Raw genomic sequence first — 24,337 nt, forward strand, 5'->3', positions numbered from 1 at the left:
AATTTAATCCTACCTGTTATACATGAGGCGCTTGAAATCTTGAAATAAAGTGTCTTTATTTTTGTCAATAAAACCAATGACAGAATAGCTAATAGAGGAAAAAACAGAAAAACGTGCATTACTCACCAAACAACAGCCACATTTAAGCTTTTCTAGAAACCTATATGCCCTTCTGCTATTAATTATGCAATCAATCTATAAGGCTGATTCTGCCCCCCACATTCTGTGTTAAGGGACATCAAATTTACCTACTACACAGAGGGGCTATTGTTTCTATTCCTCAAAGGGAGAGCAAACATCATTACCATTACTAAAATTAAAATAATTTTCTACTGGTTTACTGCTTACCTCAAGAAGATGACTTTTAAAATACAGACAGCTGTACTTATCATCCAACATTCCTAAGATAAAAGCAAAACAGCGACACACAGGAGCTAAGAGTCTCATCCGTACGGAGGTCAAGTGACTTGCCTAAGGTTCGCTCAGTGTGTTCAGGGTGGGATAAAAGAATCCAAGGAGAACTGCAAAGGATGGTAAGAGTTGGATAAGCAGAGGAGAAAGGAAGGCAGATCACACAGGGAAACAGATTAAAGGAAGGGACAGAAGCAGGCACATGCACGGTTTTCTTGAGGGAAAATAAGGAGGCCAGTATTCATGGTTTGGAGGAAGGGAGATGAGTAAGGTCTTGAAATCCAGCATCTGGTAAGAATGGAGGGAATGAATGGGAGCTGCTCTGCTGCAGTGAGTGGCATGGCCTCTAGGTGGAGGGAACTTGGGGTTGGGGGTATGAGAGGAATGGAGGATTCTGGGTGATAAGGACAGAGGCTAGGCGGTTGAGGAAATAGTAACTCTAGATGTAGCTGCTCTTTACAGTTGTTTTCTCACCTGTCTATACACCCTCATTGACAATTACATCAATGACCACAATTCTCAGGTCTCTGACTCCCACCCTTTGCCAATGTTTCGTCCTTACACATTTAATTCTATAAGAAAGTTCCTTCAGGTTATGCTGCCCACAGGCCCTTTAAGGTCACCAGTCCAAAACTATGGCAAAGGCCTCCCCGACCCTGGTCTTCTTCTTAATACCTTCAAGTCATTTTTGACAGAACCCTTGAAGTCATCTGACTCAATCTGTTGTCTAACCCATAAAATTCAAACTTCAAAGTCCTTATTTTTGGCTTTCAAGACTCATTATGATTTGATCTCAACCTATTTTCCAGTTATTTCCACTTGTCTATGCTACAAAAAAGGATACCCTCCAGTCAAATGGTCCTAGTTGCTATTTCCTGAATACTTTTTTAGCACTCTTCCCACTTGTTCCTATAAAAACAATCCCTAGCATCCAAGGACCCAAGGCAGCATCAGCCTTTCTGGGTTATCACACAGCTGGAGGTATTATATCACTTCCTTATTTTGAATTCTGACAACAATTCATATGGCAATTATTTTAGACCACCTTTTATTGTATCAGTGTATGTATGTAAATGTGTGTATATGTATGTGTGTAATTATTTATACAGATGATCTACAAATTTATACGTATAAACACACACACACACAACCATATACATATGTAGGTATCTTAACAAGGATTGCTCTCTATGGGCAGGGACCATACTTTAGAAAGTATTGTGCATACAGAAGATGTCTAGTAAAAATCTAGACAAGGATTGGAGGGCTTAGGGAGAGCAGGGCAAGCCTGAGGCACTGAATACACTCAAAGAGGTCGGCTAGAGTTCTGGGAGTCAGGGAACCTAGTTACTGTCTCAGCTCTTCCATAAACACGCTGTGTGACCTTGGGTATGAATTTTACATACTCTGTCTAAGTTCCTTCATCTGTAAAACAAGAGGGCTGGCCGAGGTGGTCTCTAAGGGCTCTGTCCGGCTCTGCCATTTCGAGCTAGATGGAAGTACGGTGCAGGTGAGGCCTGGGTTTGCAGTGGGAGACAGCTGTGCAGCGCCAGGTCTTCCCTCTTCAGTGTTCTGGGGCCTGGGAAGAGGACCAGGAAAAGTGGGGAATGGTGCCATACCAGCACTAATGGCTAGTTTGACAGATGGGGTGATAATTTTGAGCCATATTATTTTATGATTCTAGAGTTTTAATTTAAATCAGGAACAGCTATTAAAATTTCTCCAAATGTCTTTTCAGCATTTAGAGATCATCATTTGCTTTTCTGTTATTGCTTCATCTCTCCCTATAATGGGTTTTATTAATATCAACAGAATTCCTAACGTAAAAAATAAGGAGAGAGAACAAGAGGGCTCTTTAAATACTAAGACAAGGAGCAGTGTTCAATGGACGGTCAAAGCATACTAAGTGCAGTAGGCTGAAAAAATGCCCTCCTGAAAAACATCCATGTCCAATCCCCTCGGGCCTGGGAATGTTAGCTTATCTGGCAGAAGGCGTGATGGTATGAAGGATCATGAGAGGAGAAGCTCGAACTGCATTACCCAGGTGCGCCCTAAATGCCGTCACAAGTGTAGTTGTAGGGTAGAGGCAGAGGAGATTTAACACAGACACCCCCAAGAGGAGGAGGCAATGTGACCACAGAGGCAGAGATTGGAGTGACGGGGCCACAAGCCAAGGAGTGCCTGTAGCTGCCGGAAGCTGGAAAAGGCTCTTCTCTAGGGCCTGCAGAGTGTAGCCTTGTGACCTCAAGACTTAAAACTTCTGGTCCCCTGAACTGTGAAAGAATCAATTTCTCTTGTTTTAAGCCATCAGTTTAAAAGGTAATTTGTTACTGCAGCTCTTAGAAACTAAAACACTATTACAGTTATATTTTTAGTTATGTTTTCTTATCAATTTCTACTTTTTTTATAATCAGCAAATGTGGCTCGTGCAATTTTTACTTTTCAAATCATATTTGAAAAATAATATGGCAAACTGGTTTTTGCTCATAAAGTTACCCAACTGTTTACAGTTCTTCACATACAGCGATGACTTTCATCTCAGGGCCTGTATGTCTGCTGCCTCTTCTCCCTTCTCTCTTCCTAGCTCTTTGCTCTGACAAAGCCTCTTTTACTTTTAGGACTCAGCTTGGGTATCGCTTCCTCCAGCAAGATTTCTCTATACTCCCCATCTTGGTAATTATTACTCCTCAGTGTATTCATTTGTGCATCTCTAGTTTAACCCTTCCATTCATTCTTCTTCAGAGTGACTTATCATGTATCTGCGTACATCCTCCACTTCACCCTTCGTGTCTTCAAGGAAAGGCCTCTCTCCTCTGTTGTTCCATCCTAGTTCTTGACATGGTTCCACAATGTATTTATCCATCAGCTGATTCTGACTGACTGCCAGCTGTGCCAGGAACTGTGCACAGCCACATAGTGTGTGCTCAGTAAACATTTGAAAAGCGAGGAATGAATGAAGCTATGCCAACTTCTTTTTAAAGTGAAAGATTAAAAGAGGTATATAAAGTAACAGGAAAAGAACTTGTATCTACCCCCAGTTATATTTTCTGAAGGGAGGTTGCATGCAAACCATCACATGAGGTACCAAAGTGATACTCACATTACATCACCTGCATAATGTCGAATTCGAAAATCTCGATCAAACTCCAGGATTTTGTCTGAGGCACACAGCTAAGAAATTAAGAGGGAGATTAGTTTGAACACAGCCATTTTCACTCGCCTAAAAATATATCCCAATTTTATATGAGATGATAAAATGTTACAAATCGTGATGTCATTATGAATGAAATCACACTGTGTGGGGCTTGATTTAAATATTTTGCTTGTGTGGTAAAGACTGCAAGCTTTCACCAGAAATCCACACAGCAGCCCTGCAGCTGCATGTGGCGAAACAAGCAAGTTCTGAACAGTGGAAGATGAGGTGAGTGGAAGTGAGGTGAGGCTGTTCCAGGGCTACGCTGGTGAGAAGGGGGCAATCCGCCCCTGCACTTTCTTTTCTCCTCCCACCAGCTGGATGTAGAGAAGGGCAGTGTCTAGGGGACGGAAGAGCCCCCTAGAAGATGAACGAAGTCTGGGTCCCTGAGAAAAAGTGGGCCTCTCCTGTCTATGGCACTTACTCTTGGCTGCAGCCTTAATGCATTCCAGCCTCCCTGACGGGTACGGCTTCCTTCTCAACGTTCTCCTTAGGGAGCGCCACGCTGAGAGGGCTTGCTGTCTGGCAGGCACACACATCTCATTCCATCCTCACAACTCATAGTTGAATCAGTACTGTGAGCTCCCCTTTCCACATGTGGAAATTAAGGCTCAAAGTGGTTAAGCAACTGGCAGAAGGCCACGTAACTCGCAGGTGGTAGCTCTGGGAAGGATTATTGGGACTGAACGTAAGGTCTGTGCTTCCTGCACACACAAGAGTGTGGCTCACCTGTCATTTGCTAAGCTGGGACTCCAGTTCAGGTCTATCATTTCATAGAGATTGATGTTTGGAAGCTCTTTCTCACTGAAGAGGAATACTTTATGGAAAGGCAGTTTCTATATAGCCCTGGTGGCCTCCATAACTTTCTGCAGTTCTCCTTGTTACAGTGGCACCTAGACTTCGTCTGCCCTGTGAAAGCTCACTTGATAGCCTTTAAGTTCTAAGGCAGATGTCTAAGGATCCATAAAACATTGAGTGTAGTTATGCACAAAACCACTTAGGTTGCAGTGTTAGATAACAAGCCATCCTAACCAGGATGGTGGGGTCTATGACAATAACTAGATTGTTAAAGGAGTAATTAGTCTATTTACCCAACAAGTGCGTACAGTCAGACAGGAAATTAGAAGTCAGACTTCCAAGGCTCCACTCTGGGCTCTGCTACCTACTTGCTCTGCCTCCTTTAATAATCACATCTCAGGGAGTTGTCTTCAAGATTAAACAAACTATGGAGATCCAGGAATATAGAGAGTTTCTCCAAAATATTTGATTCCCCTTTTCTTCTCTTATTAACCACTTTTATAAAACCTATTTATTTATAACCCCCCCCACACACACACAAAGGAGAAGGACCCAAGAGATGTCTATACAAATTAAATATTCTTACATTTGGAAACCACAAAGTCTTAAGTGGTCTGAACACAGAAGGTGTTAGGCTTTACTTTCTAAAAAATAATAATAGTTATTCATTTATCATTTAGCTTCCTATGTTAATAATTCTTTCAATAGTAATTTCATGGTTTATGAAATCATTTTCCTGCCTCTTCATAACTTTAAAGCATAAGAAACAATTTAGAGCCTACATAAGCATTACAAGCCAGAAACCTCTTATTTAACATGCCAATAACTCTAGCTAATCCGTAACCAGTAGCAAATGGTAAGACCTGGCTTAACATACAGAATGATGGCATCATGTAACAGAAAGATTCACAGTGATGAAAATATCCTGACAGCTTGGTTATTTCATGTCTTTCCTTCATTAGGCAAAAATCCCACAAAAGAACACACTTTAAAATCCCCCATCTTAGTGCTTGTCTTGGGGGGTGAAGCTGGAGGAAGGAGCCACCTGTCTGAGAGTCGGCAAAACCTGGGCTCCCACATTAAAAAAAAAAAAGAAAGAAAGAAAGAAAATCCAACCTCTATAGATTAATTACTGTTCAGCATTTCCTATGAAATCAGTAGCAACTACTTAAATGTACTATGCACAGTTGCTATGCTGAGAATGAGATTCTATTTCCAAATACTTGGTTGGCAAATTTAATTCAGGTGTATAAATGGCCAAGGTGAAACACATCAAAATGAGGTGATTTCTCACGTGAGAGTCACAGTTATTTATCTAAATAAGTCTTGTGTGTTTTAATTTAAAATGCAATATCCTGTAAGGTTTATTCAGTATGATGATTGTGACCAATTCAATTCAGATTTGACGAGCACTGATCATCTGGTAGGCACAATTCTAGGCGAGTCTCCAAAACCTGAACTGTGATTGCAAAGGACATTTTTAACCCATCTCTCAAAAACAGGACATCTGCCCATGTAATCATGCCATCTCTAAAAGCATCATTCTAAATTATTTAGGTGGCTTCTAATTTTGCTCACTGCTCTTTCCCCCGGCACCCAGGATTGTGCCTCAAAAATGAGAGGCACTTAGTATTTGCATTTTAAGTGGGGAATAACTGAAGGAGTACCTCTAACCAGAACCCTAATGTCCAAGATCAGACTGTAGTCTCTCAAAGCCAACTTGTAGTAGGGCTACAAGTCAATCCTCAGCTACAGCTCAAGGAGAGTATTTTAGAAATAAACTGTCCTAAAATAAATATCAGCCAGTAATGTATATCGGATGGTTGTGCTTTACCTAGTTAATAGTGGAATCTTCCTGTTCTGATCACGTAGCTTCAAAGGGGACAAAGTTAGAGAACAGATTTATCCGTGCTGAAAACGGCAGCACATCACGGATTCACATGGAATTACGGAGGAGCAGAAGTGTTTGCCCCTTTTTCATGGAAGTGAAGAAGTATGGGGACTGTTTTTACTTTAGCTTACGGTTGCTAGGCAGGCCTATATTTGTATGAAACACTTGGGGACAATGGTGTATCCCCCCCAGGACAAATGTTAATAGCATTCTGCACGCAAGGCACAGCACCAGGGTCTGATAACCACACCTGCCGCCAATTATTCAGGTGTGATCTGCTGATAACATTTTTACGATGTGAAAAATGGGGAGTTGAAAGGATACTCATGTATTTAAAGAACCAGTTTCTGTGTAACAACCAGAATTACAGCTAGAATTTCTCTGTTTTTAAGAAAGTCACATAGTCTGGCAAAGTACACACACTATTACAACTGAGGGCTACAGTAAAAAGTCAAGGACGGAAGCTATTTCCAGTGCCAGAATTATCAGATACAGGAGCAAAATTCTAGCACGTGAACAAGGACTTTGTACCTATTGGTTATAAATGACATCATGCTTTTCAAAGAATCTTGTTCGGTTTTTTTTCCTATTTCCAGTAAATTGCATAGTCTGGAGCTCCCTCTCCTGGATGTTATGAGTTTTATCAATCTTGTCATCCTATAAACCAGAAAAGGCAGAATTTATCCAGAGCAATAACTCACTGAATGGATGTTTATGGCCGTTTTTCTTAGTTAAGTGGACATTCTTGTAACCTAACACATACAGTCATTGAGATCTGTCAAACAATGAGGAAAATCTTACGGATGAAAACGAGAGGAAGATCTCATCACACACATTACCTTTCGGCTGGAAAAGTGCCCGTGTTTGCCCAATTTACTGTTAAGCGCTTCGAGGAACATTTCGTCGGTGACCTTGCCGACGTTCATGCAGGCGTCGTCGAGGATGGCAATGATCCCTTTGTGCTGCTGCTCCACAAGGTCCACGATGATCTGATTGTTGAAGTAATCGATCTGCAGGGCACAGCAAAGAAGCAATTCCTAAGGGAGCGGAGACCTGGACGCGTAAAACAACAGCGCCTCCACACATACCTACCCTCCTCCTTCACACGCTCAGTGCCCCGATCTGTTTGCCATTAACCACAAGACCCAGATTACACCAAATACCAACAAATAACCTTCAAGTTGTATTTGATCTATAATGTGAGGAATTATGCAGAACTTGCATTTACAGTTATATGGGCCTATACTAAAATCCAAATCTCTTCCAGTTTCCCAAAGTTAACAAGCATATAAGGGCTTAGGAGAGTTTTGATGTTTTTTCAGGGTATACCATAAAAAATTTAATTCTGAGATGTAAGTATCGATAAAAGCTAAGAATAAGTTTTTCATTTCCTTCCATGAGCTAAATGAAGTTATAGATAACCTCTGGCTTTTTGGCAACTTCAATATGCACAAGTTTTATACAAAAATGCTCTTCAATGCCTGTTTATCCTGATGTCCTTCAGGGCACACCAGACGCAGAGCACACAGGAGCCTGGCTCGGGCAAGCTGAACTTCACCAGAAGCTGGGAAGCTTATGATTGTACATTTTCATCTTGTGTGTTGATGTGTCCCATGTCATTCAGGGGTCCCTAAACTGACAGTTGTCTCTATTACCTTCTATAAGGTCTATAAACTCATAATAGACTATTAAAGTATCTCATGTATCCCTGCTCTGTGCTATTTAAAATCAAGGACTCATGCCGGTTATGTGTCTGCAGTTTTCAGTTCCATTTCTAGTCTTCCAAGTTCTCTTCTGTATCCTATGGACTGAAAATCTCCAACTGGGCGGCTTTTGCTTTCTTTTTTATACTTTCGTGGTTTGTCTAAATCAGTGGTTCTCAGCAGAGGGTGCCTTAGCCCTCCAGGGGACCTTCGGCAATGGCTCTGCCATTCTTAATGGCCATGACTCGGAGAGTCTGACGGCACCCAGTGGAAAGAAGCTAGGGATGCTGCTGAACATCCTACAAAGCACAGGACAGGTCCACAACAGAGGTTTATCTGGTCCAAAATGTCAGTAGTACAGAGATGGAGAGGTCCTGGTCTACATTTCTAATTAGGGGGGAAAGTTACTTCCATCTTTGGAAAAATATCCTTAAAATACTCAAAAACAAGAAGTCTATATTAATTAATAGCTGAAATTTTAAACTTTGGGACTATGGAATTAGAGGCTGAGTCTTTTGTCCCAGGGACAAAGAAATTAAGTTCCCTAAAACAGCAGTTATAGAAACCAAAAGTTACTGATCTTAGTCCGTAAGTTTTATGCTGTTTTAAGTAGTGGTTTCCAAGCCAGTTTCTTCCAGCAACCTGACATCTCCAGGAGGTTTCTTAGGGGACCAAGGGGGCAAGCCGAGATGTGCTGGGGTGGGCCCCAGACCTCCCAGGCCCACTCCAAATCAAGCAGTTTTGTGCCTGACAGTCACGTTCTGAACAGCTAAAAACAACCTGCAAATTACAGCACCAAAAGCTTTTAAAACTGAATCAATGACACAACCAGACATAAAAGTCTCCTGAAGTTCACACACCCCTGGTGGAAAAACAGTGATCCTGAAACCAGTTGAGATTCTAGATCTAACAACCAAGGGCAAACAATAAACTAGAGAAACATATTCGATGACACCTCAGGAATCTGATTAGCAAAATCCAGACTATGGGAAACACTACAGGAGAAATGACCCATTCTTTTCAACAAAAGATTAAAAGGGTGAGGGAGAGAGAGAGAGAGAGAGAGAGAGAGAATCTATACATATGTGAGACACTATGAACGAATCACAGCAGAACCTCATTTGGATCCAAGTTCAAACAGACTGTAAAAACAAAACAAAACAAAACACCTCTAAGACAATTAAGAAAATATAAAATGTGAACAATGACTGGATTATTATATTAAGGAATTACTGCTAACTTTTTAGGTGTGATAGTGGTATTGTGGTTATGGCTTTTGTAAAGATGCTTAACTTTTAGAGAAACACACTGAAATATTTACAGATGAAATGCATCACATGACTGTCACACCACAGTCTGGGATTTGGTGCAAAACAATCTGGTGGGGGAGGGGAGGGTGGGTGCAGATGACACAAGACTGGCAACCCTCTGATAACTGTTGAAGCTGGTGATGGTACACTGAGTTTATTACATTATGATCTCTGCTCTTACATATTTGAAATTTCCAATAAAAAGAATTAATTACTATGTTCAGAATTCTGAAATTTTTAAAGGAAATACTTGCCCAGAATAGTGATTCTACTTTGGGGGGAGCAGTAACTGTTATCTTGGAGTTAGCCTTCTGTTCCCTCTAGGACACATATATCTTGGTTTATTTTGCTAAAAATTTTTGCATGTTTAGTGCTTTTGTTCCTTTTTTCAGATGTTTGAAATAGCTTATCGCAATTGTTGACTTTTGCATTTATCAACTATGTCTGTGGAATTTGATATTCTGATTATTAAAGGATATTTTTGACCAGTATCTCTGAATCACATATGAATAACAAGTTTTATGATTAAACTTGCTAGAAAATCTAAGCCTCAGTTATAATTGTGTATTATATTACATAACATATTCATTTTAAGAAAGCTGCATATACAATAAGGTCTGTCTGGAAAAAGTCCAGCCATTGTTAACATAACAAGAATGGTTTGTGCGACATCAATGTAACCTGGCAGCCAAGGAGAGTGGACTGGAATGCATGTGCAAGAACAATGATGAGTTCACTGTACTAGCTGGAGGAGGCAGGAGACAACGTTGAGTGAGCATGTGTACTGTGTGGTTGTTGCATTCAAAACGACTGAGTGAGAAGAGCAACAAATCTACACCAAATTTTGCATTAAGCTTGAACGTTCCTCTGCAGGAACTATTCGGATGATTCAGAAGGCCACAGCTGTGGGCAACTGGTGATTGGCAGCTTCATTACAACAGCACACCCTCTCATGCATCACGTCTCGTGCAGTTTTTTTGAGAAACATCAAATCACCCAGGTGACTCAGCCCCCTTACACCCCAGATTTGGTACCCTGTGATGACTAGCTTTTCCCAAAACAAAAATTGTCTTTGAAAGGGAAGAGATTTCAGACCCTCACCAGATTCAAGAAAATATGACAGGGCAGTAGATGGCGATTGGGAGAACTGTGTGAAGTCCCAAGGTGTCTACTTTGAGGGGGACTGAGATGTCATTATCCTGTGTACAATATTTCTTGTTTCTTATATTTTGCATCTTCTTTAACAAATGTCTTTACTTTTCATACTACATGGCTGGATACCTTCTGGACAGACCTCATAAACTTTATCGAATTGAATTGCATTTTAAATGTGCTATAAGAGTTCACTCCTTAAATCAGAATTGCAGGTAATCCCATTGCAAAGTAATGGCACACTTTGGTTTATTTGTAAATAGGTAAAATTTATACTAATATACTTGAACAAAAATTTTTGAAATTATTTTATCGTTGTTCAATTAGTTGCCTGCACTTCCCCCCACTGTTCCCCCCCAAGCTCAGCCAATCCCACCTCCCTCCCTTGCTTCCATCCTCCCTCTTAGTTTTGTCCATGTGTCCTTTACAGTAGTTCCTAACAACCCTTCCCCCCATTGCTCCCTCCCCTCTCCCCTCTGGTTATTGTTAGAGTGTTCTTAATTTCAATGTCTCTGGTTATATTTTGTTTGCTTTTTTTCTTCTGTTGATTATGTTCCAGTTAAAGGTGAGATCATATGGTATTTGTCTCTCACTGCCTGGCTTATTTCACTTAGTATAATGCTCTCCAGTTCCATCCATGCTGTCGCAAAGGGTAGGAGCTCCTTCTTTCTCTCTGCTGCATAGTATTCCATTGTGTAAATGTACCACAGTTTTTTGATCCACTCATTTGCTGATGGGCACTTAGGTTGCTTCCAGCACTTGGCTATTGTAAATTGTGCTGCTATGAACATTGGGGTGCACAGGTTCTTTTGGATTGGTGTTTCAGGGTTCTTAGGGAATAATCCCAGCAGCGGACTTGCTGGGTCAAAAGGTATTTCCATGTTTAGTTTTCTAAGGATATTCCATACTGTTTTCCACAGTGGCTGCACAAGTCTGCATTCCCACCAACAGTGCACTAGGGTTCCCTTTTCTCCACATCCTAACACTTGTTTGTTGACCTGGTTATGGTGGCCATTCTGACCGGTTTGAAGTGTTATCTCATTGTGGTTTTAATTTCCATCTCTCTGATGGCTAGTGATGCTGAGAATCTTTTCATATGTCTCTGGGCCCTCTGTATGTCCTCCTTGGAGAAGTGTCTGTTCAAGTCTTTTGCCCATTTTTTAATTGGGTTGTTTGTCTTCCTGGAGTGGAGTTGTGTGAGTTCTTCATATATTTTGGAGATCAGACCCTTGTCTGAGGTATCATTGGCAAATATGTTTTCCTATATAGTTGGTTCTCTTTTCATTTTAATGCTGTTTTCTTTAGCCATGCAGAAGCTTTTTAACTGATGAGGTCCCATTTGTTCATTCTTTCCTTTATGTCCCTTGCTTTAGGGGACATATCAGTGAAGATGTTGCTGTGTGGAATGTCTGAGACTTTCCTGCTGATTTTTTCCTCTAGGACTTTCATGGTGTCATGACTTATATTTAAGTCTTTTATCCACCTTGAATTTATTTTTGTGTATGGTATAAGTTGGTGATCAAGTTTCATTTTTTTTGCACGTAGCTGTCCAGATCTCCCAACACCATTTGTTGAAGAGGATATTTTTACCCAATTTTATGCTTCTTCTCCCTTTGTCAAATATTAATTGACCATAGAGACTTGGGTTTATTTCTGGGCTCTCTGTTCTGTTCCATTGGTCTATGTGCCTGTACCAGGCTCTTTTGATTTCAGTGGCCTTGTAATACAGTTGGATATCAGGTATTGTGATCCCTCCTGCTTTGTTCTTCTTTCTCAAAATCGCTGCAGCTATTCAGGGTCTCTTATGGTTCTATATAAATTTCTGAAATGTTTGTTCTATATCTGTGAAATATATCATTGGTACTTTAATAGGGATTGTGTTGAATCTATAAGTTGCTTTGCATAGTGTGGACATTTTGATGATGTTAATTCTTCCAATCCATGAACATGGTACATGCTTCCATTTGTTTGTGTCTTCCTTAATTTCTTTCTTCAGTTTTCTGAGTATGGGTCTTTTACTTCCTTGGTTAAGTTTATTTCTAGGTACTTTATTTTTCTTGTTGCTATATAAAATGGATTTTTTTCCTCATTTCTCTTCTTGATATTTCATTGTTGGTGTGCAAAAATGCCTTTGATTTCTGAATATTGACTTACTATCTCGCTGTTTTGCCAAATTCACTTATTAGGTTGAGTAGTTTTTTGGTGGAGTCTATAGGATTTTCTATGTACACTATCATGTCATCTGCAAACAATGACAATTTTGCTTCCTCCTTTCCAATTTGGATGCCTTTTATTTCTTTTTCTTGTCTGATTACTGCAGCAAGGACTTCCAACTATGTGGAATAGGAGCGGTAAAAGCGGGCATCCTTGTCTTGTTCCTGATCTTAGTGGGAAAGTCCTAAGTTTTTGTCCATTGAATATGATGTTGGCTGTAGGTCTCTCCTATATGGCCTTTATTATGTTGAGGAATGCTCCCTCTATTCCCACTTTGCTAAGTGCTTTTATCATAAATGGGTACCGTACCTTATCAAATGCTTTTTCTGCATCTATTGATATGATCATGTGATTTTCGTCTTTTGTTTTGTTTATGTGATGTATTACATTTATTGACTTGCAAATATTGTACCATCCTTGCATCCCTGGGATGAATCCCACTTGATCATGGTGTACTTGAACAAAGTCTTTATGGTATTCTAATGTTTAACATATGATGAAAGGCAAAGATGCAATTTGTAGCAGGAAAGCTACCATGGCCTTGTTTTTTTCTGAATGAGAGGAGACAGAACAGGAAGATGAAAAGGAATATAAAAGTAATTTAAACACAGCTTTTCAAACAGTTTTTTCACTGCTATAATGTTGAATATCACAAAACAAATACTAACTTTATTTTTATTATCTATATCATTTGACAAGAGGGTAAACACAGAAACTTATGGAAACTCAGAAATTTTTGCATTGTTCAAGTCTGTTCTTGAAATTGTTTAAAGTATAAATTTAAAAGAAAAATTACTAGGTCTCATTTCCATCATGAGCAGGAGGTCTAATTATCATGCTTATTAGCTGATATCAGGGTTTTCACTCCACACCAGTCATACCCTCTGCCTATGTATTACCAGTTAGTTTGACTCTGACAAATATTATAGTTTAGAAAGAGCCATGAAGAGAGAGGTGATGACTGAACTGTGACACACAGGAAATAAATGGAAATAAAATCCATGTGTTTGCATGGAAGGATTTCATACAGCAGGAATAACATCAACTGAAGACAATACAATGTCATTTAGTTTATGAAGCAGAGGAGGAGAAAAAAAGGACTAAGAAGAGAAAAAGAAAGAAAAGGGAGGAGAAGAAACTAAATTTGGAGGCAAAGTTCAACCAGTTTAAGGCAAAAGTTGTTGCTCTGAGTAACTTATAAATGATGTTAAACTCTTAATAGACAGATGTGAGCCAGAAAACCCGTTTGGTATCAGCCATGAAGGAGAATGTTAAGTTTACCGATCATAACTCAGCATTTTTTGGGCACCAACAAGGGTCTTTTTTTTTTTTTAATCCTCACCCAAGGACATTTTTTTCATTGCTTTTTAGAGAGAAGGGTGGGGGGGAGAGACAAAGAGAGAGAGACTGATGTGAGACGGAAACACTGACTGGTTGCCCTCTCATATGTGCCCCGACCAGGGATTGAACCTGCAACCTCAGTATCTGCCTGACTGGGAATTGAACCTATGACCTTTTGGTCTATCAGATGATACTCCAACCAACTGAGCCACACTGACCAGGGCCAAGGGAGTCTTTAAATTAGAGAAATCCCACCTACCAATCCTGAAAATGAATTGTACTTACACATCCCCAAAAAGAAAAGCTAAAATTTTGGTGTTTCATGTACCCAGAAAAATTTTAAAAAGACCTTTAAAAAGGATAAGATTTGACACTACCAATAATCTGTGAAAGGCATGGAGACATTTTCCACATAGGTCTACTCACGTGCTTCCAGGGGATCCCTTCCCGCTGGTATTCCTCCTGCTCTTGCTTCAGAACCAGCTGAATAAATAGCTGCTGCAGTTTCTCATTGCAGTAATTGATGCAGAACTGCTCAAAGCTGCAAGAAAAGGAAACATTAAGTTCAAACAAATAAAAAGTAAACCATACTTTTTTAGGTGTCTAATCCAGTTTACCTGTTGTTGTCAAAGATTTCAAAGCCATAGATGTCCAAGACACCAATGACAGTGTTTTTCCCATGGACAGTGGTGTCATAGTTCTTGACCTCAATAATATCATTGATGCGAGTCACGATCCAACAAAAGAGGCGCTCATATATCGCCTGCGAGGAAAACAACATCGTAAATTCTTGCCCTTTTGGGAATGAGTCTATGTTTAGGTTTGTGAAAAGTTTTAAATTCCTATCGTCCTTCTTACTGGTTAGCATAGCGGTTAGTACCCGAAGCAGAACAATAAAAAGGCAGATTGTCTGATAAAAAAAACAACGACCCAACACAGTGTGTGCAAAACTAAATACTTTGGATTTTTGAGATTATAATCAGTTGCTACATGTGCTGTACTCCAACGACACTCCCCAGGTATGTGTCTGTGCCCAGCTATTTCAATAATTTGCCTACTCTCCCACATAAGTCACTTTGTTGCTTTGTTGTTAATCTCATCAACTACAAAAAAAGTGGGGAGCCAATCAGTTAATAACTGTGTTCCACTAAAGCTCTACAAATTTGAAAAATATAAATGTTGATTTATAATGCTAAATAAAGATCTGGGCCAAAGGCCACAGTCTGAGATTCCTTGAGGATCAAACATGCACATGCCATGTCACATGTAGACAAAAGTACCACATATGAGAACACGGTCACATCCTGCTACAAACATGCTCTGCAATGTTGCATCTTTCGAAAACCATTCCTCAACATCTCCCTCCGGCCACCCACTCTCTTTACTGACACGTATCTACATACACTGCCTCCACTCCTCACCTCCCCTCACTCTTCAGTCCACTCCAGTCTTCGCTTAGCTCCCAACACTCCACTGACATGCTCATCAACAACCCCGAGCATCACTACGGAGACGCTCTCTTGTCCCGCTATAAGAACATCTTATTCAGACACCCAGCACACCTCAACTGGATGACCCACTCACTTTGTGGAATCTTCCCCTCCCTGGGATTCAGGATACCACACTTGCCCAATTTTCTGTTTATTTCACTGGCCGCTCCTTCTAGGTGACCTTCGGCAGGTCCTCCCTACATGACCTCTGGAAGCTGGAATTCCTTCTAGTCCTCTCTCTTCACCGACGCCTCTCTCAGCTGCACCACCCATATGAAACAGTAGTGACACACTGTTCCTCCCCAGCATATGACCCCAGGGCAGACCTCTCCTCCCGGCTCTGGATTCCTAGGCCTGGCTGCCTCCCTGATGGTACTCCAGATGTCTCCCAGCCACTTCAACCTTAGGTCCTGTAAGGACTCTTGTCTCCCCATCCCAAAAAACTGTTCCTACCCTACTTTAAGCCATAAATAATGGCAAGAGAAACATAGGCATTTACTTCTTCATTCAATAAATATTTGCTGAGTACTTGCTATGTGCAGTTTGTTGGCGATACAGTGCTAGGCAAACACCAACGTGGTCTCCAAGGAGCTTAGGGAGTAAGATAAAGGGAAAACCACACACACACACACACACGTATACACACACATCTACACACATACTCAAGGACTGGTGCATGGACTCTGAGGAGAATTTAACCTTCTCAGTGTTCAAGTGTTCAAGGAGGCAGGGGAGGCTTTTCTGAGAAAGTGGGCTGAGGTCAGGATGAGTAGGAGTTACCCAGGCAAGAGGGGAGCGAACAGCAATCCGAGCAGAGGAAACAGCATGTGCAGAGGCCCTGTGGCCAGAAGGAGAAAGAGATGGAGACAACTTGAATGGCCATGAGAGGAGACTAATGTGCTGGAGTGAAAAAAAGGAGGCTGGAATCTGGTAGGAAATGAGGCAGAAGATGTAGGTTGGAGCCAGGCCACGTTAAGGAATTTCCTTGATTCCATCATTCCCCAGACAAATAGGTCCTGTGGATTTTATTTGCCAAACACAGTTGGTCTCAATGCACCCTCTTCCCCCCACTGCCTTTGCTGCCTTCCTAGTCCAAGCTGCCATAGTCTCTCTCCCGGATTTCTGAAATATCCCCTTAATTGGTCTCTTTGCTTCCATTTTTGCCTTACCCACCTCTCCTCCCCACATAAGACTCTCCATACGGAGCCAGAGTAATCACTTTTAAAAATTCAAACCATGTCATTGTCCCACCTTCAAATCCTCCACTCTCCATTGCACTGAGATAAATTCAATTTCTTCCCACGACTAAAAACCAAGCCTAGGACTGACCAGAATGAAAAATGGAATAGAAAGCAACCTAATCAACCAGCAAAAAAGAAAAGAAAAATCTTAGACTTGAAAAAATAAAACATCCGCCACACAGAAAATAGGCAAAGGGTTAAAGTTATTAGCTTTTACAAATGGATAATAAAAAGATAATAGCCCCAAAGAAATATGTACACAGAATATACTCAGGCAATCCTCAGAACATACTTAAATACCTTCTACAACAAGATGCTTAAATACACTAGTAATAAAAATTAAAGTGAAATGATGACATATTACTATGTACCTATGTAATCAGTAAAGGTAAAGTTTCCAGTCAGTATGTCCTGTGACTGGGCAAGCTCGTTCCTGGGAGTCCCTCCAACTGACATGAAAGCACCTGTGTGCAGAGCGAGGTCCGGGGCCCATCTGCAGCACTGTTTGTAGCGGCAAAAATGGGGACGAGGTGAATGACTTAGGAGGACAGTGGTTAATACACTATGGAACCATCACCGCACACGGGTACACAGACAAACAGAATAGGTCAGAACTTCATCAGGGGACTTGAAGGGGACTTCCAGGAAGCCTTGCTGAGTGAGAGCAGCAAAATGGAGAGCCAGGAGAGGGGCCCGTGCAGGCAAGGGGCCCCCGCGAAGCAAGCATCGTTAGCTTGCCAGTCAGCCAGCTTTGCTTTTCTCAGAACATTTTCCAGTAGTGATGCTCACAGTCGGGGTTTTTATTGAGACTGTGATGGCCGAAAAGTATCATTACAGTTTCTAAAAGCCTTAACCTACTTTCAAGGAACATGTGAACACATCCCCACAGAAATTCACTGGATGCAGCTGAGACCAACAGCAGGCCCAGAGAGTGTGCGTTCAAGTCCCACCTTAGCGAAGGCGTCCCTGCCGTAGCTAGCTTCCTGCTCCGTGTGCTGCTTGTCGATGATGTCGCGCCCTGTCGCCACAGTCCGGTAGAGAAGGGCTTTCTCCACCATCTCCGTCTTGGTGGACAGCAACTCTGCTATGATGGACACCACCTTGCCATTTTCAATAAGTGGCGTGTCACCATCCACCGCAAATTTTAAATTTCCCTACACCAAACGGGAAGACACACCAGTGCCAATGAGATTCTGTAACATCATGTCAGGGATACATCTGCCAACTGAAGACGTAATTCAAAGTGACTCTCTTTGTAGCACCTATTCTCCTAAACATATTATGTACAAAAACCTAGTGCTTTATCCAGTTTTTCCTCTTCTCCAGACGCCCATCTCTTTTAATTTTTAGTAAATGTTTTAAATGGGTACATGTTTTATACATGTATGTAGTCAAATCTATGAGTCTTTCATTGGTGTCAGACCATCTGTAGTCCAATGGTTTTATAAATATTTCTTATTTTCTTCTAATAGTTGTACCATTTTTTTCTTACCTGTAAGCTTTTAGTCCACCTGGGATTTGTTTGTATGTAGTGTAAAATAAGAATCTAACCTTGTTTTTTCTGATGGTTAGTTAGTTGCTCCAACGCTATTCTGTGAATAGTTTAGTTTTTCATCTTGATGTGAAATGTTACCTCTATTATATATGAAATTCCCCAAGTTTTTGAGTCTTTATAGTCCATTCAGTCAATAAATACTAACCATCAACAGAATCTGCTAATCTGTTGGTTAGTCTCGTGCTGAATTTTGCAACAAGTTTTAAGGTATTGTGTAAAATCTGGTAAAAATTAGTCATGTTTTTTCTCCTCCTTCCCGCCCCCCCCCCCCCCAACTATTCTTCTTTAACACATTTTATTTGCTGTTCCTACATGTTTACTGTTCCAGGTAAATTCGAGAATCATTATGTCAACTTAAAAACAAAATTTCTATTTGGATTCTGAAGGACATTTTTATACTATATTTATAAACTAGTTCTAAGAATAAGACAATTTATAATATTAAAGTCTTCCTAGTCAAGAACATATCATTTATATTGCTATATACTATTTTTACATAGGTCCTGATTCGTTCAGAGTTAAATCTTGCTACAATGAAGTGAAAGATAATCTTTATTCCATATTTGAATTCATGTTGTCATTCATTTGTTGTGAGGTTACATGTTCGTTATATTTTGAAAAATTATTTAAAGATTTTATTTATTTATTTTTAGACAGATGGGAAGGGAGGAAGAAAGAGAGGGAGAGAAACACTGATTGGTTGCCTCTAGCGCAACCGCCATTGGGGACCTGGCCCACAACCCAGGAATGTGCCCTGGCTAGGAATCGAACCAGTGACCCTTTGGTTTGCAGGCCAGTGCTCAATCCACTGAGCCATACCAGCCAAGGCATATTCACTATATTTTAAACACCTCCAATTACATAAATAGTCATGGAAGAGGTCTGACACATGGTTCTTCCCTTCCTCTGGGTTGGGTGTGGTGTAGTAGAAAACAACTGGACCATCATTTGGCCAGCCTGGTCTATGGTGCTGGCTGCCATGAACTCTGTGCCTTTGAGCCAGACATGCCACCCCCCCCCCACCCCCCGCCCCCACCAGGGCTCATTCCCCAACGTGTAAAATGAGATGATCAAAATTCCAGTTCTAACAACCTATGACTCCAATGTTTCAAATGCTGTTAGAAATGTATTCTGTTCAGAGGATTTTAGTTTATACTGTTGGTAGTCACATCCTTGCTAAATGCTGAATGCTCTTATTCTTGAAATAAACCAGTAAGTTAATTAAAGCCACAGTCTCAACCTACCATGGCTTGGAAAATCCCTCCTAATGTGATACTATGACAGGGAGAACTACTGATACAGTAATTTCTTCAAAACATGAGAAAATTTTTCTACATGAGTTCCTTTTTAAATCTGTAAGGAAAAAGTCCAAAACCACAAAGAGCATCCTGTCTCCACAGGGAGGCAGCAGATGCTGAGAGGTATCCCTACTCACCAAGTGAAGAATAGTAGCCAAAATTTTATACACTGTCTGGATCTCCTCAGGTTTGAAGCCGATTACTTTCATGGCGTCAGCTACAACTTTGAATTCGGCGGCATCATTGATAGAGGACTAGGAATGAAATGGAAACATTAAGTCACAGACATTTCAAATGAGCATGAAAATTCAATAATTAGGAGACTAAATTCAAATTTAGTCAGGGTCTTGAGGCTTTTGTAGTAAGTCATTGAGGACCCAGAGAAAATAAAAATGATTTCCAGGGTAGAGACGTCTTTCAGCACACACAATGCCCACTTGTGTGTGAGAGTCACTGTCACCCAAAATAAACGTCCCGTACTTTTCTGGAACCTTCAGTGAGGGAGCAAGTCCTGAGCTGACTCACAGAAGCCGATGGCCCCCCCTGTGATGAATGAGGGAAACAGCATAGGGTGTGCAGAAACACAAAGGGAAACACGGACTGTGGGAGCCTACAAGACACATGCCTGCCTGTCGTCGCCCGTGGCCTTTTATTCCACAATTCATCTCGTACAGGCTGGAAACAACACCCCCCCTCTTGTACCGTCAGGCTTCGTACTGCATAGGTAATGAAAAGACCCTCAAAGCAAGCAACCTGCCTCAGTCGTCCAGCAAACTGGGACTAAATAGTTTGGGACTGTAATTTCACAAACGCTCAGTGCATCAGGCTCTGGTTCAGAGGGTTTGCTATAGATTAAATGTTTGTGTCCCCAAAATTCACCAGTTGAAATCCTAACCCCAAAGGTGATGATATTAGGAAGTGCGGCCTTTGGGAGATGATAAGGCCATGAGGGTGGAGCCCTTGTGATGGGATTAGTGCCCTTATACGAGAGGCCCCATGGAGTCTCTGCCCCTTCTGCCCTGTGAGGACACAATGAGAAAGCACATCTCTAAACCAGAAGTGGGCCCTCACCAGACACCGAATCTGCAGGTGCCTGGATCTTGGACTTCCCTGCCTCCAGAATTGAGAGAAATAAACATCTGTTGTGTATAATAAGCCACCTAGTGCGTGGTATTTTTGTTGTAGCAGCCAACTGGACTAAGACAGGGTCCAAATAGAATCACCTGCCTTGAGGAGCCAAAGCCCTCAGGTTGGAAATATCAGGGTATTGACCGAAATTCACAACGAAGCAATGGTAACTGCCTATCTTCGAGTTTTCCCAAAGCAGCAGCTCCAGAGGGCCTGACTGACCCTTTCCTTGACAAGTTTCTCATCTTTTGAGGAAGGGCACAGGAAGGGGTCCTCTACTGTCCGGGACACAACCACACAAGCTCTTCCACCTCCCCGTTCTTTGACCTTGGGCAAGATACTTAACCTCACTGAGTCTCAATTTCCTCTTAGGTAAAATGGATATAACAACACATTTCTTGCAGGACTGTTGTGAGAACTGAAGGAGAATGCACATAAAGCACCTCCTTAGTTTTTAGCACACAAAAGGCACTCAACAAGCATCAGATACTACTATTATTATAAGCTGCAACTGTGTTGAAATCACAAAGAAACGAGACAAAAAAAAATCTAAATGTCCTCCTGTGGGGAACTTGCTGGCTGCTTAGCTACCAGCCACTCCCCACCCCCATTTCTTTCGTCCTGATAGAATCCTGATTTGTTCACCCCTCTCCAATTACGCGTGTCCGTCAGGATGGGTGTCCCCCAGCCTCAGAAGGAAAATCTTCATTAGTCTATAGTAATCTTAGTGATCTTATCCCCCACACCAAGTGACTGCTCAGCCATGGCCATGTGATTCCATTCTGGCCAGTAAGACACGCAGTTACCCCAGCTTATGAAGGGATATGAGCAGGAACACTTCCCCAGCCTGTGACTCCTGGAACTGCTGCTGCTATTTTGGGACCATGAGGAAAATTAGCCTAAAGGGACAAGCCAGCTCCAGCGAGGACGGCGGGGTTGTAAGTTGGAAAACCAAACATCTGGGTCCCCATCACTGTTAAGGCCTTGAATTAACCAACTCTGAAATGGCTCCAGTTCATGGCTGCTTGTTATGTGAGATAATAAAAGTTCCTCATTGTTTTTGGAGACTTTTGAGTCTTATCTTACCTGCAGCCCAAAATATCTAAATTGCGTATGACCCCTATATTTTAGGATAATTAAGTAAAATTATAATACATAGAGTGATACTTTATAGTTATTAAAGTAATTTGATTTATATTTGTTAACATGGAAATATTAATAATTGTATTATAATAAAAGTAGCTTTATTTAATCAGGATTTATTGATAAATCCATTTATAAATATATATACAAACTGTTATCAATAATTATTTCTGGACAGGAAGCTTTCGCTATTTTTGATTCCTTTGGGTTAATCTTTACTTCAAGTATAGACTATGATCATGTAATACTTCTCTGTTTTTATTAGAGAGGAAGAAAAAAAGGGAGAGAGGAATAGGAATGGAAAAATCTGATGAAAAGGGAATCCAAGCTAAATTTAACTCAGAAGGCTAAATGGTCATTTCATTCCTGCTCTCTCTGTGGGAGGGTCTGTGTGACCTGGTCAAAAGTAATTTGGCCAATAAGACAATTTGATAAAAAGCAGTATTTCCTGCCACTGGCCTTTACAATCCTTTGTACATCACACATCTTTAGTACCGCCGGCCTGTCTCAGAGGGCTGAAGTGCTGTCCTCTAATGTTTTGTTTGTTTTAAATTAATTCTGGCCAAATATCCTGCTCTCAGATGATCATGAAAGTAAAAAAAATCATGCCACACAAATGTCAAACAATGGAAAATTAATTGCGAGACCCCAAATATAATTTATTTCTATGCACAGCAATAAAAATACAGATAAACCAGTAATGCAGGTATAAGTAGTTTAAGATGAATAATAAAAAATTAAAAGAAAAACACCGCCCACATCTTTGATCCTTTCCTTTCATAAATTCTTTTATTTTCCCCCAACTACAATAGCAATGCATTTTTAATCATAGAAGACATTTAAAATATGAAAAAGCAGAACACAAATACGTATCTGTAATCTCATCAACCCAGAATAAACAATTAAAATGTTGGTCTCTTTTCCTGTATATCTTACTTTATGTATTTTAATATAGTACCTTCCCCCAGCAAACTAGGATAATACTATAAATATTGTTTTAGAGTCTACCATCAACAAACTATTATTAGGGTTAGCCGAAAAATGACTGGCAGAAATCTAACTAGAAAAAAAGGAGCAAAAAGTACCTGCATATGTGTGCAAGGACTCACATGCAAGGGAAGAAAAAAAAGGTGAAATTTTGAAGCTAAACAGAAATGCTCCAAGGGTCACAGAACTACTTCTAGAAGACATCAATAGTTGAAAAAATAGTGAATGGAGAACTCTGATAGTCATTTCAACCAAAACACTTATACATTTTCTTTAGTCTTAACAACCTGTCTTTGTCCAAATCATATGGTATCTTCTTTTCAGGTGGATTTGCTAGTCATATCAATATTTTTTAGTGTCAAAGAGAATAGAATTAAGAATGAAAAGAAAAAAAGATCACAAGAGAGAAAATTCTTTCCTGTCAGATGGTGACAATATATAGTAATTAGTGATTAAGCAAGGCTGTTGAGTCAGTCATGTATTGAATCTCTGCCCCTGCGTATTTTAATAATAAAAGAGTCATTCATTTGCCTAAAGGCAGCCGGCTGGGCCAGATAATTATTTAATGTCCCCTCTGATGCTTACTCTGATTCTCCCTCTGAGCAATTTCAAACAGGAAGCACTCACCTTTAACTGAGCTCCTACATGGATATAGTTGTAGGCTGAAAGGGATTTCTGCAGGTGTAGAGAGCGTAGTATCTGTTCTGAGCCTCCTTGGAGGAGCTAAAAAATAATATAACATAAATTGGCAAAATACATACTAAGCCAAATATACAAGATGATGTAACAAAACCAAGCTAGCTTTTATTCATTTTCTGGGCTTAATTTACTTAGGACCGCCTGTTTCTGGCTTTGAAGTTTTGTTTTGTTTTCTACCTTGAAGTTAAACAGCTTCAGTGGTTATCAGTCATGGAGAATGTTATACAATCATGAAGAAAATCACTTTAGAAGTCTTAGCTCTTTCACAACATAACTGGCATAAAAGGCTCTTGTTTTTATGATGGTCATTTGTAAATCAGAAGCCTAGGCTCTGCGCTGGTCACTGCCCACAGCCTCACCGTCAGACAGGACAGAGCTGTGTTTCAGAATTCAGAAAGAGTCAGTGCTGCCAGGGAAGTAAGAGGTTATCAGCAGACAGTCACAGGCAGAGTCACACTGGAAAAAACCAGCTTTTCCTCATCAATCTCTGTATCTCAGGAAAGGAGGACAACTGGGTAACCATGATAGTTCACACACGGAAATAAATCTTACTGACTTTATAATTTTATTTTATAAAAATCCAAGACAGTATGGTTTAACTGGGTCACCCACTGTATTTATTAGCATTGGTTTATATTACATTGGGCTTTAAAAAATTATAATGTATGAAAGTTGTCTTCTGAGTAAAAGGCTTGCTAACAGGAGGGCCATTGTAAAAGATTTTGCCTTGGTCTCTAAAAGCATTTCCAAAAGAGGTGTTCAAAATTTTTTTCAAAAAAGGTT

At 40.6% G+C, this 24,337-nt stretch overlaps 1 protein-coding gene across 2 annotated transcripts in view; it reads right to left on the reverse strand.

The window, feature by feature from the left end:
- The window catches only part of MYO1D (myosin ID), a 310,477-nt gene that overhangs the window by 200,276 nt on the left and 85,864 nt on the right, over window positions 1-24,337 (reverse strand). For both annotated transcript variants that reach the window (XM_053911384.1, XM_024564798.4), the window contains exons 6-13: window positions 23,483-23,578; window positions 19,735-19,851; window positions 17,695-17,898; window positions 14,631-14,776; window positions 14,440-14,554; window positions 7,133-7,303; window positions 3,512-3,582; window positions 14-88 (exon numbers count right to left, since the gene is read on the reverse strand). In XM_053911384.1, the coding sequence (XP_053767359.1) occupies window positions 14-88; window positions 3,512-3,582; window positions 7,133-7,303; window positions 14,440-14,554; window positions 14,631-14,776; window positions 17,695-17,898; window positions 19,735-19,851; window positions 23,483-23,578 (995 nt within the window). The remainder of the gene's footprint in view (window positions 1-13; window positions 89-3,511; window positions 3,583-7,132; window positions 7,304-14,439; window positions 14,555-14,630; window positions 14,777-17,694; window positions 17,899-19,734; window positions 19,852-23,482; window positions 23,579-24,337) is intronic.

This window comes from Desmodus rotundus, chromosome 9, assembly GCF_022682495.2.
Source record: "Desmodus rotundus isolate HL8 chromosome 9, HLdesRot8A.1, whole genome shotgun sequence".
NCBI classification, from domain to species: domain Eukaryota; kingdom Metazoa; phylum Chordata; class Mammalia; order Chiroptera; family Phyllostomidae; genus Desmodus; species Desmodus rotundus.